This window comes from Limanda limanda, chromosome 5 (genome assembly GCF_963576545.1).
Source record: "Limanda limanda chromosome 5, fLimLim1.1, whole genome shotgun sequence".
Lineage (NCBI taxonomy): Eukaryota > Metazoa > Chordata > Actinopteri > Pleuronectiformes > Pleuronectidae > Limanda > Limanda limanda.
Window position 1 is genome coordinate 26,997,101 of NC_083640.1, and position 15,607 is coordinate 27,012,707.

A 15,607-nucleotide genomic window follows, 5' to 3' on the forward strand; every position below is an offset into this window, starting at 1 on the left:
CACCATTGATCCTTAACAGCTTAAATCTTGCTGAGTGCGTGCTAGCGCTGTCACGTCCTGCTGCGGCGGGACCGCTGTCTGGTTCAACTAAAAGTCAACCTTGTGGGGGAAATGTCCGTGTGACACCTGTCATTAGATTTATGGCCTTTGAGACTGATGTAACGTGCGGGGAAATGGCAACATGGAAGGTGTTGGTGCAGCACATGAGGCACAGGGCACAGAGAAAATGTCACTTTGATTGCTGCGGACTCCATGGAGGCACTCACTGTGTTTTGAGTAACATTTTTATGCACGCCATCAGCATCAAGCACTAAAATTAACAGTCAATTTAAATTAGGGAAATTTAAATAAATTAAAACACAAACATTCTGTCATGTCTTTGATTAGGATTCTTACTTGGAGCAGGACAGTTTACTGATGTCACCTCCCAGGGCTTCTGGGAAATGAGGTCCCTAAATTTCAAACTCTGCCATTAAAGCCAAAACATATAATTTATTCTGTCAAACAATTCTACGAAAAATGTTTATAATAAAGACTGTTTGCATTGAGTGAACAATAACACTAGGTCCAACAACCTCTCGCAAGAGAAATCTGAAGTTGTGAGGTGATTTGCAGGAGATTTATACATTTTTGATTTACTTGAAAAATTCTGGATATTTAAGCAAATAATCCAGAACAAGTTATCAGTGTTATCTGGTCTTCTAGCCTCAAAACCAGACCACTCAGCAAGCTCACATTTATTGGCTATTGCAGATGTGTCCGGCCTGCACACCTTCCAGATTTTAAACCATGCTGACAGCGGTCAGGTGGGGGAGTACAAGTAAAGGATTTTCATTCACAACCAAGATGGCTGCTGCTGGTGTGGAGAGGTAACTCGGAACTACATCAACTGTTTTGTAGCTCAGATATGTTGTGGGTCTGCTCTGTGATCGTTCACAATATCTCTGAACCGACAATTAACTGCAAGGTTCCAGACCCACTGGCAGATGCAACCTAGTGTGACGATGCCGAGCTAATTGACTTGCGCTTTAGACTAAATGTTTTCAACAGAATTAATGTGTGGTGCTTAAAAGATGAGGCGCTTAATAGGAAAGTTGCTTCATGGTAATTGTAGGGTCCAGTGTTTCTGAACCTTGACCCATACCTGGAACCAAACATCAGGGGACCTTGGCCTCTGCTGCACAGATTTTGACCTCGTCAGTCCCCCAATGTTTTGGAGGGGCGATACTAAATTATCAGAGTGCACCTTTAGCCTCTGGTTGCTCATAAATATATGCAGCCTGTGAGGGTGGGGATTACAGGAGGACATTGCTTCATTGTAAAGGTCACAAGGAAAAAAAGGTTGTGAACTTATGGGTTAAATGCAAAGTGTAATTATGCATTTAGCTCTTTTTTCTGTTTTGAGGACGGTGCTCCTTTTGATTTAAAAAAAAAAAGGAGTCTGCTCTGCATTTGCACAACATGACATGGCACCCGGTTCCCTGTCATGACAGATCAACTCAAAACGATAAAGTTACGTGCAGCTGTGTTTGTCCTCGTGACACAACAGAAAAAATCGTGATGTACGCCCCATCCAGCAGACCACCAGATTAAATAAGAAGAAGAAAGAGCTGGAGTGTTATTGTGCTCAATCGAACTGGGGATGTTGCACACACACATTCAGTGAGTGCGCTGGCCGATGGAGTCGTGATGCTGTGACCTCAATCTATTACTGCACTCAGTTCAGCTCCACCCGCAGCCGTACAGTGAGTCCAGATTGTGTGGCTCCAAGAGGGGGACAGAGTAATATCAAATCAGTCTCAAACACCATCACTGTACACACTCACCTATAACCTACATTAAGAGGAATCTGAAGGATCAGCTCTGAGCTGCAGCCTGAGGAGTTGTGAGAAAACAATTTTTTCTCCAAGTCACACAGAGAGGACTGAGAGCCAAAGATATTGAAGGGAGGTGGATGCTTGGGTTGTAACCTTAGATTGAAATGAGTGACTTGTGGACGTGCATGCATCAAATATCACCGGTCACAAAACCTCCTTCACTGCCCCTCATCTGACACAGTTATCCCACTCTCAGTAGCAGTATTACCATCAATGAAAAACATGCTTATTAAACATTATGTTTAAAACACATGGGAGCATGGCTTTAAACACATGTTGCTGGAATCCAGCACTGCCGCCCGTTTCTGGCAGTGGCAGAACGTTTCTCTTGTTTGGGGCTTGAATTCAACAGAAACGCATCGCAGTCTGTCACCCCCCCACCGTGTTGCCTCCAGTTCATCATATCACTGGGGGGGCATCGTTTCAAAAATGAAGACAGACACCCACAGCATCAGTCTTTCAACTCCCAGAGCAAACCTCGGGGACATGCCTGTTGCACACCGTGCCACAGCCTCCACTCTCCGGCACGCAGCGCGGGCGCGATGATGGATTCATCCCAGACTGTGAGAACTGAGTGATGAGGGAACAATTAACATCGATTTCACGGGGATATGGACGCAGATAAAACAGTGGGAGAACTTGACAGTGGGAGCCGCGGCTTGATGAGTCAATACGAGAGGACAGAACGCTCCAACAGTGATAATAAGTCCGAGGATGGAGTGGGAAAAAAAACGCACGATGGAAGCTGAACGTGCACAGAGGAATATTTGCTATTTCATATTATAAAAAGAATATAAATGTGAGGGAAATGCCACACGTGGTGCGTAAATCATGAGAATGGCACCGGGAGAGTGTTTTTATTACAAGCCGAGCACACGCGTTCGAAAGCCACTGACACCAGAAGTCCAGACGCGTGCATGCGGGCAGCTCTTACCTTTAGAGATCACGCGTGCCGCGCAACAAACCAGAAGCAGGAGGCCCGTCATGGAGAGGAAACGTCCGTTAGAGAGCGCGCCCATCCCGGGGACGTCTCTCCGGGTCTCCGCTGCCTCCTCTCGCCTCCTCCTCCTCCTCCTCCGGGGAGCTGCTGCTGGACGAGCCCCGGCAGCGCAAGTTCCTCCAGGCAGCCAGGGACCGGGCCAGGAGAGGAGGGGGTGCTGAGTGGCTCTCTGGTTGGACTGTGGACAGAGAGAAGAGAAGGAGCATCTTCACTTCACTTCGGCCGCGAGTACGCGCGCTCTGAGTTTAGCCCCTTCTCCATCATCATCACCATCCCTGCCTGGAGTGGGGCTCCTGCAAGCGAGCTGCACACACAGAGAGAGAGAGAGAGAGGGAGGGAGAGAGAGTGTGTGTGAGGGAGAGAGAGAGAGAGAGAGAGAGAGAGAGAGAGAGAGAGATAGAGAGAGAGAGAGAGAGAGAGAGAGAGAGCGGGAGAGAGAAAGGTGGAGACTGAGACCTATACTCTCTCAAACATTTATTTTTGTTATAAACCACAACACCAGGGACGTGCACAGACATTTTCAGGGGCCATGGCTCAAACCTGAAAAAGGGGCAACATCCCCCCCACCCCCCATGATAGTGTAAGTTAACTTACTTGTGCCGGCTACAGTTTCCTATAACCTAGTTTAAGCTGTAATATAATTTAGCATCTTGACCTTAACGGTCATTTATACGATTGGAAACCACACAATTCAAACTTCGAAGACGAGCTCTAAATAAATGAATTCAGGTCATTGTGAGTCGACTTTCACACTCCCAGTTTGGACCATGTGACATAAGAAGGGCCAAAGGACATTGCTTTTTTAATAATTATCAATTGGATGATAATATGATTTAATTCGGTCCAACTTAAGCAAATATTGGGGTTATTTTATTTATACAGCCACAATAGTAGTTAAATATATTTTCTCCGAGGTTCAGTCAAAGAGGGCCGTTGCCCAGGCAACATTAGCCCAATGCTGTGCACGTCCAGGCATGAGACCAGGGCTGTGTCTCAATTTAGGGACCGTATCCTCCATTGGCAGCATTCTCACAGCAGCGCGACCAGACTGTACCAATTCGAAGGTTCCTACAAATGTGGCCAACAAATGTGTACTTCCACCCCCGTGCAATGGAAGCTCCATTCCATTCATTGCTCTTCAGTGTCAAATTGTTTTTCAAAGAGGTAATGATGGAAAAAAGGTCAGCAGAATGTATTTTTAAATGTAAGATATCAACCAACGGCTAACGGTAAACATGATTAAAAAGTTTTCAATATTTTTAATCAACCGAATTGTAGCTTATAGGTGACGGCTCTTACTAGGAAGACCTGACCGTTTAATTTCGGTTTGGTTGACTTGGCCTAAAAGTAGTAAAAAGGAACTGAGGCCAGGATTCACAAAACCTCCTCTGAAACAGGGACAGACCTGGTGATAAATGTGCCAGAAACAGTGACACTCAAGATATGTATAGTCAGAGTGCTGAATGATTTTAGTTTTTGTATTTAGTCACACAAACAGCGCAGAGAGTAGAACCGCCCTCGGTGCTCCCGGCTGTCAAGTACACTTGTAAGACATGTTCCTTGGCCTTCCTGCTCTGCTACACTATAGTAATTATTAAACAACTAAAAACTCTAGGTTTATTTGAGCCACAGGATGAGCTCAGAGTTTTGTCACTGTTACATAAGTCTTTAAAACATTTAAATATGAGATGAAAGAATGTTCTGTTTACCTCTGCTGATTGGAGTCACTGATTGACTTAATTGTAGGAGATCAGGAGAACCCAAGCCCACAGGAAATAGTAGGTGCGTTGGATTTAATGCGGCAATGGGCAGCGCTGACTTACCGTGATGCATGTTGCACTTAACACAATGCATGTTGGTGAGAGCCCCAGCAGATCACGTCGGCGTCCATCTTGAACACGGCTAAAGCCACCAGTTTCCACATGATGCTACAAAGTCAACACACCTCACCTCTTATTGCTGTTCGTTAAACAGTGAATGGTTTTTCGTTAGTGCTATTTTGAGGGTTTTCCTGTTGTTTGTCATGGCCTAAGAACCAGACTGTGACAATGTGTGAACACAGTTACTTTTGAACATATCTCTGATCCTGGATGTTATCACCAGGTGTGTAAGGGGCCAGATATGCTGGTAAGAGTTGACCACCACCCCATTTTTATGTAAAGTACAATTTTACAACTAATGCTAGGATATAAATCAGCGGCAACATAAGGTACACTAGTAAACATGTGTATACGTTATGAGGACTGTGTTGACAGGAGCATGTGGGTTTAATACTGGGCCTTTAGTGGAAACTGCCTCCTAGCTATTACTCACTGAGAAAAAGGTCAATTTAACTAAACCTGACCTGAAGCTTAAAAACATTGCGATTTAATTTTATTTCCTGCATAGAAAGGGCGTGGTTTAAGTGAAACACCTCTGAATCCAATGCAGTCCAGTAGGTTTCCGTCTGTCAGGGCTGACGGTGCCTGATCAAGGCCTTCAGATTTAGTTGCAGCTCCACTCTGAAGTGACATTCTCCTGTTGGTTGGACCTGGTACAGGGGAAGGGGCTACCGCTCTGTTTCCACTTCTGTTTCTTGCTGCAGTATGGCCATCACCTGCAGCTTCCTCCCCAGCTGTTGGGGTCAATGCCTGCCGGCCTCGTGTCACGCTTTCAGACATCATTGAACCGCAGGCGACCACTACACCTGGAGCTTGTGGACATCTCATCGTACGGGATGGCTCTGGGGAACCGACTGAGGTACATGCTGTAGACATCAATCAAATTATATTTGTATTGCCCATATTCACAAATCACAATTCGTCTCATAGGGCTTTAACATGGTGTGACATCCTCTGTCCTAAATCCTCAGCAAGAGTAAGGAAAAACTACAAAAAAAACCTGTTAAAAATACGTAGAAACCTCAGAGAGAGCCACATGTGAGGGATCCCTCTCCCAGGACGGACAGAAGTGCAATAGATGTCAAGTGTAGGAAAACATCATCAAGAGCAAAGTTTTTAGCAGAATTGATAGGGTAAACATTTTGAAGGATAACTTCAATACGGTATGTCAAGCAGTCCTGCTGCAATCACAGTCAATGGTCAGCAACCAGCAGGATCATGATCAGCCATCCCGATCAGAGGCCACTTTAGTCCACAGTCATTGTCCACTGCCACTTATTAGGATCCATCATGGGCTGCCGCCTCAGTCCTGGTCCACCGCCATCCGATGCCAACGCGACAAAGGATCCGCCATTCCCTCTACAATCAGCCCGCACGATATAGAATCTGCCATACTGGATCCAGCATTGCAACCTCTGATGCGCGATCCACAAATCATAATCCATGGTACGGCCACAGAGGCCCCTGGATCTGCGTGCGATAAAGCAAAGGGATTCCGGGGAAGGGGGATAGGGATGGAGAAGAGGAAGGAGAAGCTGGAAATAGAAGCTCCGTGTGTCATGTATCATAAATTCCCTGTGCGTCTTAGCGTCATCAGGGGTTTTTGCCTTGTAATCATACAATGATACAGGCTGAACTTGAGGGTACACTGAAGCTCAAGGTAAATCTGACTGGCTACTGGTTTGTATGGTAGTACGATGAAAACCATGTGGCCCACTCAACATGACCAATCCACCGGAGGCGGGGCTGACTCAGCATGGCCAACATGCAGGAGGATTGAGCACGTTCTAGGGCTTGTGTGTTGGGTACTTTCTCCTTTCAAATGATGCCCAGGATCAGGATACTACACAGGCATATAAGGGTCCAGGCTGTACAGCATGGTCGTGGTGACACAAGCTTGGTAGACCTGGAGTTTGTGTGAAAACTTGTTTGACCACACGCTCCTTAACAGGTTTGTCATCACTGCTGTGAGTGTATGGTTCCTGTGAGCTATATAATTTTGTCTTTAATCACTCAGAGACTAACAAAGACATTATGGGAAGTAAAGTTTTCGGTTAAACTAATATTAAAAGCAACCAATAAATGCGTAACCTTTGAAAACCGAGCATAGCATAGATGCATGTTATTGAATCAATCCTGAACTGACAGCTAAAAAGCTTTGAGTGTGAGTCTGACTAGTTAGTTTCTCTGCTCTCGAAGGTGACCTTAATGGTCCTTTACTTCAAAAACAGATTTACAATGCACTAAGGGAGGCTTGCTGGTTCAACTGGACATGGAATTTTCTCACACTCACAGCATGTGGGTGTATTACTGGGCTTTTAGTGGTGGAATTGCCTCCTAGTGTCTATTACTCACCAAGAAAGAGGTGTATATGGACCAAAAAGGACATGAAGCTTAAAACACTGAAAAACTTGTTCACGACAACAGGAAAATGTGTGGAACAATCAGGCTAGGGGTGGTGCCTGGAACATGCAGGAGGCAGGAAATGACATCTATATATTCCAATGCAGGATTTATGTTTACAGCAAATAAACCAGTGTAGGCCTGTATCACCAACAGCTCTTGAAACGTGTTGTCATTCCAAGTTGACATCTTTGTATGGTAGCAATCGGTCATCATGACATATATGTATCCTTTTTGTTTTTGTCAGTTTTGAGTACAACACGTCATCACTCAGTCGCTGTGGAAGCTGGCAGATTTCACTCAGGAAAAGTTTCAGATGAATTCCAGAGCAACGGACTTTGACAACAACAGTGTTAATGTTCACATTCTGTATGCTCAAACAAAGGCGATGCAGGATGGTGACAGTTCACCAGAAAGAAGGTCAGGCTACACCGAAGGTTATGATTTATAACCTTTGATACCAACTGAAATAATAAGCTAAGAATTTACTATGTTCAGACATCTTTTCGTCAATATAGGCTACTGAGGGTTAAGAGAAGGTCAGGGAGAAAAACTGCACCTAGACACAGCACCAGTGAGTAGCACTTGTTAAACATATCTTCTTAATGGTAAAACAGACACATCTGAAGACCACCAGCAAAACTGGAGAAAAACTCAGAATACTATTATAGTAACACAGCTGCAAGTGATGATCATCATGTATTTCAGCTGACTCTGTTTGTTTCCAGTAAATATTTAAGTGGTGTTTTTAACAAATACTTGTGTGCTTAATTAGAAGCTAATTAACAACTAACACTGAATTTGTGTATCAGTGGGAGAAACAGGGGGTCAAACAAGGACCTACAGATCAGTTTTGCCCAGAGACCACCTATGGAGCCGATCTGGACCTGCCCGGCGGAAATGTTCTTAAATCATAATCCCCACAGAATTAACCTTCATTAGCTTTTAACTCTGTGGTTGCTTGGCTGAGCAGAGTAACACAGCCTTAGAATGCACAACTTAACACACAGCATATCTTACATTATTTTTGATTATTGTAATAAATTTGCAACCATGTTTTTTTTAAGTTCTTTTTCTTCTTTTCTCCGATCTCCCCTGTTATAGCTGAGGATTCAGTGAAGTGCATCTTTTGACAGACATGACCAGAACTATCTTTGTGCTGCTGATTGTTTATCTGTCGTCTGTAATTTACAATGAGGTCCCAGATAAAATGAGAGAAATTTTCCGATAATACCTTGAATAACATTTTCAAACTAACAATTGAGTAGCACTTACATGTCACTTACTTATAGCTCTTTGTAGTTTAGCTTTTTTTTTAAAGAAATTGTACTTTCTTGATTCTTGTTGTTCTGGGTTTGAACCCTCATAGTTTAATGCACTTATTGTAAATCGCTTTGGATAAAAGCGTCAGCTAAATGAAATGTAATGTAATGTAATAATATTTGCCTGTCAGTAACTGTGCTGCTGCTGTGTGGAATATCCCTGCCAAGCTTCCCTCCCATCATACGAGGCCCAGGCTGTTTCGTCAGGAAGTTCTTGACCTGATTCTTTGTGGCAGAGATTTTGCATTCAATTATGTTTTCCCTCTCATCTGAGAGAGATGTGATGGCCTGTAATCAGTGTGACCAACAGACAGCTCTATGGAATGAGTTTACGTATGAATTTCTGGATATTAAGAAAATTAGATACTGAGGCGAGCGACCCTCGCTACATCTGAATGTTCACAATGTAATTGGTAGGTGTTCCCACGAAAATATTTCTTAACTCACTCATCAGGCACAGCTATCATGCCTCCCTGTGTTCCACATTGATTGGTAGTGAAACCTGAAATGTTAAATAATATTAAAGGACCAGTGTGTGATTTGTTTGCATCTATTGGTGAAGTTGTATATTTCAAACAAATGTATAGCCGTTGTCTCACCCAATCCAAGTGAGTAGAAGAACCTAACGTTGCCCTACAGGTAAAATTAAAACCCATAAGATTCTCTCCAGTCAGTGTTTGGTTTGTCCAGTGGGATAATGTAGAGACATGGCCGAGCGACATGGCTGGATACATGCAAGAGGATCTGGCCCTTATATAAATGTGAAGGGCTCATTATAACATGATTCTTAATAATGAAAACAAGAATTCACATTTTTACATTTCTGTAATAGATCGCACTAAATACTACACACTGCTCCTTTTTGGCAAACTCTTCAAAGTTGTTATGCCTACATTTTTGTTCACTTTCTTTCTACACTTTGCAAACATCTTTGTAACATCAATGGATTATTAACCTTCATATTGAATACGAGTAACATCCTTGAATGAACAGTCTTCCAAAAGAAAGAAAAAAATAATAATCCCACAGTGTGAAAGAAATTGTGAGGCTGAAGGTCTGCAAGCAGCCTTGCATTCTTTCTTTGGCCTGAATAATGTCCTCAAAGTTTTTGTTCTCAATCAAAACATGCCACACGATCACTGAAACTTTGGCTTGGCTGTTGCTCATCTCTGAGTTTATACAATTCTTTGATAGTTTACTGAAGTTGTGTACATTTCTCTAATTTGGAGAGATGGATTGTCTTTGTTTGCGCTAACATAAGAGGTTAATGTTCGTATGCCTGTTCGTGTTCTTTCCAAAGAAAGTGCCAACACCGTTAAATAGGTTTGCATTATGTCATGTTAATATAGGTTAAATGAATATTACTATGGTTAATATCATATAGGAACAACAATACCAATTTGCAGCATTCGCAACATTTTACCATTTTACCTTGAAGACAAAAATAATTATCTTCGCAGACCCAAGGACAAAATACAATTCAAAGTCATAGCTACAAATGAGAAGCCTGCTTAAAATGATGTACTCATATATGTCAAAACTTGGAGTAGAAGTTATTCGCCTGTTATGTAGCAGGGATCAGAGGCTTTATCAATAAATACAGCATTGTCAAGGTGTTCAGCAGAGGAGCACAACACATTACGACAAATCAGGTTGCATCAAGAGGTTCAAGGTAAGTGAAATTTACAAACACAAAGGAGCGGAGAACGTCAGATAAGCAGCTCATCCTTGGCTGACCACTTTCATAACATCCTGCTCTGGACTGGGCACTTGTGACAGGGCTGCAAGGGGAAGTTGAAGGACAAAACTTGAAATGATTCACCTCTTGTTGCTTTTTATTTTAAATGATTGGGTGAGCAATCAGTGCAAGTACCTGCGGCCATGCAGATAAAACAAAGTGGACAGCCTCTTGTTTTCATGGATTCGGAGAGAGCTGATAGAATGGTACAGAACTAGAGTTCAGCCGTACTTGACTGGAGTGCAGCAGTGGGATTATTGTGCCGAATAATTGAAGCTCCAGTGGAGGTACGTTCCTGAAAGGCCAACATGTCTTTCATTGAAACTAATTTGCACAACACTAGATCACAAAGACTATTAGCAAACAGATTCATCAGAAAATATGTCAATGTGTCAAACATTTGTTTTATTCACCACAATATGCTTCCTGGAAACTATAGAGATTAAACAATCTATGGTTATGTTTAATTAAAGCAAATGTTTGAGACGAGGGTCAAATATTGGGATTTAAGGTAATTAAAACCTGGAGAAAAAGATAGGACACATTCATTTTTCTATAATCAAACCTAAACATGTTATGGCACTTTTCAAAATATTCTGGCAGCACAAGTTTTTTTTACAGAAAAATGAGACATCCCCCGAGTAGACTGGTGGAGTCTATGTAAGTGTTGATTTTCTCAAAACCTCGACCAAGTCTTCTACCTAATGCTCAGGCCACACTGGATGTGTCACCATGCGTTTGGGTCCCAGAACCTCTTGCTTTTCATTTCGGCGCCCATGGTATCAGGTTAGAGCAGCAACACTGCCCTCGTTAGACATGCCTGAGACAAATTAATCCATTCATTTGTTTTAAGGTTTCAATTACTATTGCAGGACCAGAAGATGCACATCATTTAGTGGAGTACTTTTATTTGAGGAAATACAGTGCTCAGACCAGTAACCTGACGTAGCAGCTCTGCAGCTGACACACGCGCCCTGTGTGAACAACAATCAGCAACGCTGCTGTCACCCGCTGAACCCACACCCAGCATGACCCAGGCATTACTGAAGCCAATCAAGAGACGGACGACATCAATCAGGTCTCTGATGGTCATGTTCCCTGCACAGCCAAACAGCTACTCTGTCTGGCTGTCCTCTGGTGTCAACACATTAAGAATACATTTGTTCAAGGCAGCAATAGCATATCCTTGAAACAGTATTTGTAAGTGAGAGAACAGGGTTGAGCAGCATGAGGCAAAAAAACCTTTAGCCCTAGAACACTAACGTCGGGTGTTTTTTACCCGAGCGAGTGTGGTTATGGGATTTTCAATTTTTTTGCTGCTGTCTGATTGGTGTGGGTCCTTGGGTAGCGTTATGCTATTCACTCACGTCATAGAAGGTAGGCTAGTTTCCCTGCTCCCATCCCTGTTTTTTTCACTAGGAACGTGTTTGGGTAATTTTCACCCGACGTTAGTGTTTTTTAATATGATATAACCTGTAAATGATGCAGGGAGACTGTGCCTTCACCGGACATGTCCCAGGAACGGCTTGACCGAATAACAAGTTCCAAGCTCTATTATATATTTTTCAGGAATTTTTCTTTAACGACCCCCTAATTTTTCACTAATTTTAGAGCCTTTTTATAGGGTCCCACCATGATACCTTTTGGTGAAGAATCATATTGCAGCTGAATAGCCCTCACCTCATCCTCCCCTTTTTAACATGAAAGAGTACCTGTGGTAACTCAAAGGGTTTTGTCCAGTCTGGGCTACTACAAGAACATTGAGGCCTCCATAGAGAGGACCCCCCCGAAGTAAATATAAAGTATTTCAATATAAAAGGCCCATTCTAGTGTAAATAAAACAACAATTTGTATAGTTTAGATGAAACACACTCGTGTAAACATCACCAGGATTACTAGACAAATGTTTTAAATTTCTGTCAATAGATCCCTTTCACCTAAATCTTACACACTGGACCTTTAAAATGTTGTTGAGATGTCGTTCACAAGGATGCGATGGATAGACAGACAACCCCGAAAACATTATGCCTTTACCACTGGCTGTCGCAGGCATAGGAATTATGATCTAAGAATGTTTTCGTTTTGAAGTTACTTCTACCAAAGTAGAATAAGCTAACAATGATTTTCTCTGGTATTTGCCATATTATTGATGCAGGCATTATCGCAACCTACTGCCCAGTTATAGTTGTTCAAGCGTTTGTTTTCATTTTTGTTTTGGTCTTGTGTCTGGAGATATTTTTTAGAACAAAGCTCGTGTGGATTTCTTTTAGAAACTCTCTCTCAAAATAATCTGCAGTCGTGTAGACAAGCCCTGAGCCTGTAGAGTTTCCATTCCCAATGCTAACTGGTCTTAAAGCCATGTTTCCAAGATAAGGAATAACACCTGCTGACCAGCACCACCAATAGAAAAGAGCATGGAAAACGTGTTTCGTAATCAGTGTCTTGCTTCCTAGTAAAATGTTCTTGCCCTGTAAGTGAATCTCCAGAGAGTAATTATTTTCTACTGATCGCTTCGATGTAGTTGTTCTTCAGCCTTGTGTGTTTCCATATCCTGCATTCTACATGACAAAGTAAAGAACTGTGGATGTTGTACAACAAATTAATATCGAGATCTCCCTATTTATTGGTTTGATCTAAGTTTTCAGTCAGATCTAGTCTATCTTTATAAAACTGATGCCTGATTCATCTGCAATGGGATCCACTGCACCTTTAATCACATTCAACACTGACACACACTAATGTTAAGTTTTACTTTACTTCTTTGCAGTAAAGTCAGAAAAACAAGATCTTAACAGGGTTGTAATTTACTTTTAAAAGGCTGCATGTTGTTTACAGAGGGCTTATTTTGGTCAGATCTCCTCTCAGGGCTCAGGCTGTGTTCATACATTTGTGGACATCTGGTTATTTAAAGATATTTTTAAAAACCTGTTCCACAGGAATTCATAATTTCCGCGTCCACCAGTCTGCTGGGGTCTGTAATGGTCCTGGGGACGTAAATGGCATTATCCATCCTTTTCTGTTTGGGAACGCACAGCATAGAAATGGAATGTAGGACAGGTACACATACGCGGACCGTCAGACGGACACTAAATATATGAATGGAAATGTTTTTCAGGAACGAGTTTACGATTATTAGCGGACACAGAAGGTGGATAGAATGCTCAGCGTTTTAGGGTTCTACACCTTTGTAAATCTTATTTTTTACATAAAGTGGGCTGAAATCCACCCATATTCAACCTCAGCTCTGTTAATTAAGAAATATAAATTTTTATGTTTTTTGCGCTCTGATCAAACTCATATGAGGCTCTGTTGTTTGCAAAACACTGGAGGAGGTTATCGTCATGTTCAAATATCGTGTTGGTCATAAATCCACTGTGGAGATCTTATTGCACTTGGACTGGTGCTGCTGTGCCAACATCACCCGAGGTAGGTGCTGGGGAACTCCAACAAATTAATAATATGTCCTGAATGGGACAGTGGATACGCTAACTCTCCACCACGACACACAAAATAATAAACTCTTGGAAAAATAAAATATTGACTGGCTTTCACAAATGCTGTAGCTGCGGAGGGGAACACTTGTCTCCATCAGGCTTAAGTTAAATGTTACTTTGAAACAATGTGCAGGTCTATGGAGATTTTAAAAAATCAATGAAATTGTTTCTGCCTTCAAACTGCATCCCCACAGATTGACTGAAGTTAAATGTGCTACAACAAAACATAAAACAATAAACTTGTTACACCACTGCGGTTGTATTCCTCCACCAACCAGTGAAGTTTCTGTATATATATTTCTTCATACTTTTGTTCCAGATTCATATAAATGTTTTGCATATGATACAATAAGCGTGACACCATGAAATGGTGTGCCTTTGGGCGTTCAATAAACTTGGATTGGATAAAATAATTTTAATAGATTAAAATTACCTCGGGGCACCACCCTTCAAAGGAAGGGGAAAGATAGTCAATTTATTGATTAAGTCTCATGAAAGTACTAACTACACATGTTGTCCCTTTTTAGGAAACAGACAAAACATGTTAATTGCCAGCCCAACATGTTGGATTGGTTTGTTCAGGAAAAAAAAAACATTCTTAAAAGACAAAATCAAATATCAGCCTCCTTTCAAAACACAGAGACCTTTGGCACAGTAATACAGGATGGGGGCCAAACTCCAGTGTTACTGTGACACTTCCGGGTCTCTATATCACCACGGCAGCTTGCCGGTGGTCACATAACTGAAACATACAGATATGATTTAACACAATACCCATTTTTTATTGTTGATAAACACAGGCTAAAAAATGCTGTAGCAAGACGTAGCAAGACATAAGCTGGATAGAACAAGCCTCTGCTATTCAGTGCTATAGAAAGAAGCTTACGGTGCTATAAGCATCACCATCAGTTATGTTTGCCCCCGTTCTCTCGGTTATGGACGGGATGCTGGCAACCGGCTATCACCCTGGTAGGATCAGAGTCATACAATCAAACTCATGCTGCGCTCACTATAACCGTGCCACAATCAATTGACATACCTGCATTAAATGCATTAAAAAGGGGATGTCCAACGCAGCAATCCGCATGCAGCCCTCTGCTGAACCCAGTAGACTTTTATTGTTTCCTGCCGACCGGCTGATCATGTAACCTTCAACCACATCACAGGAGCCAGTCATCTAGATTCCCTGAATCACATGAATAGAATTCAACAGTCCTGCGCATAGGCCTTGTGTAATTAGCCCAGTTATGCTACCACTTGGTCTTGCTGGTTATGGCTCCAGTGGTTGTGCATCTGCTGGTCAGTCTTTGTGTCGTGGCCAATTGCTTGTGTTGAAGTTCGTAACCAGGATCTCGAGTCACTGCCTTTTGGAAGGTTTTAGCAGTCTGCCTTAGGGAGGCCTGCTTGAAGGTCAAAAGAGCTGTGACAGGGAGAGGAATCTGCTCCCCCTGCAGAGGTCAGTAGAAAAGAGGGGGAACTTGGCTTATATTGTCCTGGTGACCGCATGGGTCGTGGAGCACACAGTGACCAAAAGGGGTTGAAAGTTGTGGCCAGGGACAAGTTCACACCTAGGTGTGAAGTTGAAACACCCTGGAAGACTGACTTCTGGAAGCTCATCTTTGTCTCCAGAACAAAGAAGACATGTGGCTGCAGGCTTCACACATAGACCCAACTATTGTTTACAACTATTAGGTCCCAACATTAAAAAAAGTAATAATTCATGAATAAACGTATATATATCTCAATTTAAAAACCTGAAACTATCTGACAGATAATGTTACATTTACGTTTCAACTTAAAAAAGGTCAGAACTCTGTTTCTGTTTCATAGTTTTTATTATTTTTATCACAATATTGAATAAACACTTTTACAGACAGAATCATTTTAGCTTCA

At 42.3% G+C, this 15,607-nt stretch overlaps 1 protein-coding gene across 1 annotated transcript in view; it reads right to left on the reverse strand.

Annotated features, from left to right (window-relative positions):
* The window catches only part of unc5db (unc-5 netrin receptor Db), a 182,580-nt gene extending 179,684 nt beyond the window's left edge, over positions 1 to 2,896 (reverse strand). The window contains exon 1 of the mRNA XM_061071591.1: positions 2,812 to 2,896. Coding sequence (XP_060927574.1) covers positions 2,812 to 2,896 — 85 coding nt within the window. The remainder of the gene's footprint in view (positions 1 to 2,811) is intronic.
* Between the last annotated feature and the right edge of the window lie 12,711 nt (positions 2,897 to 15,607).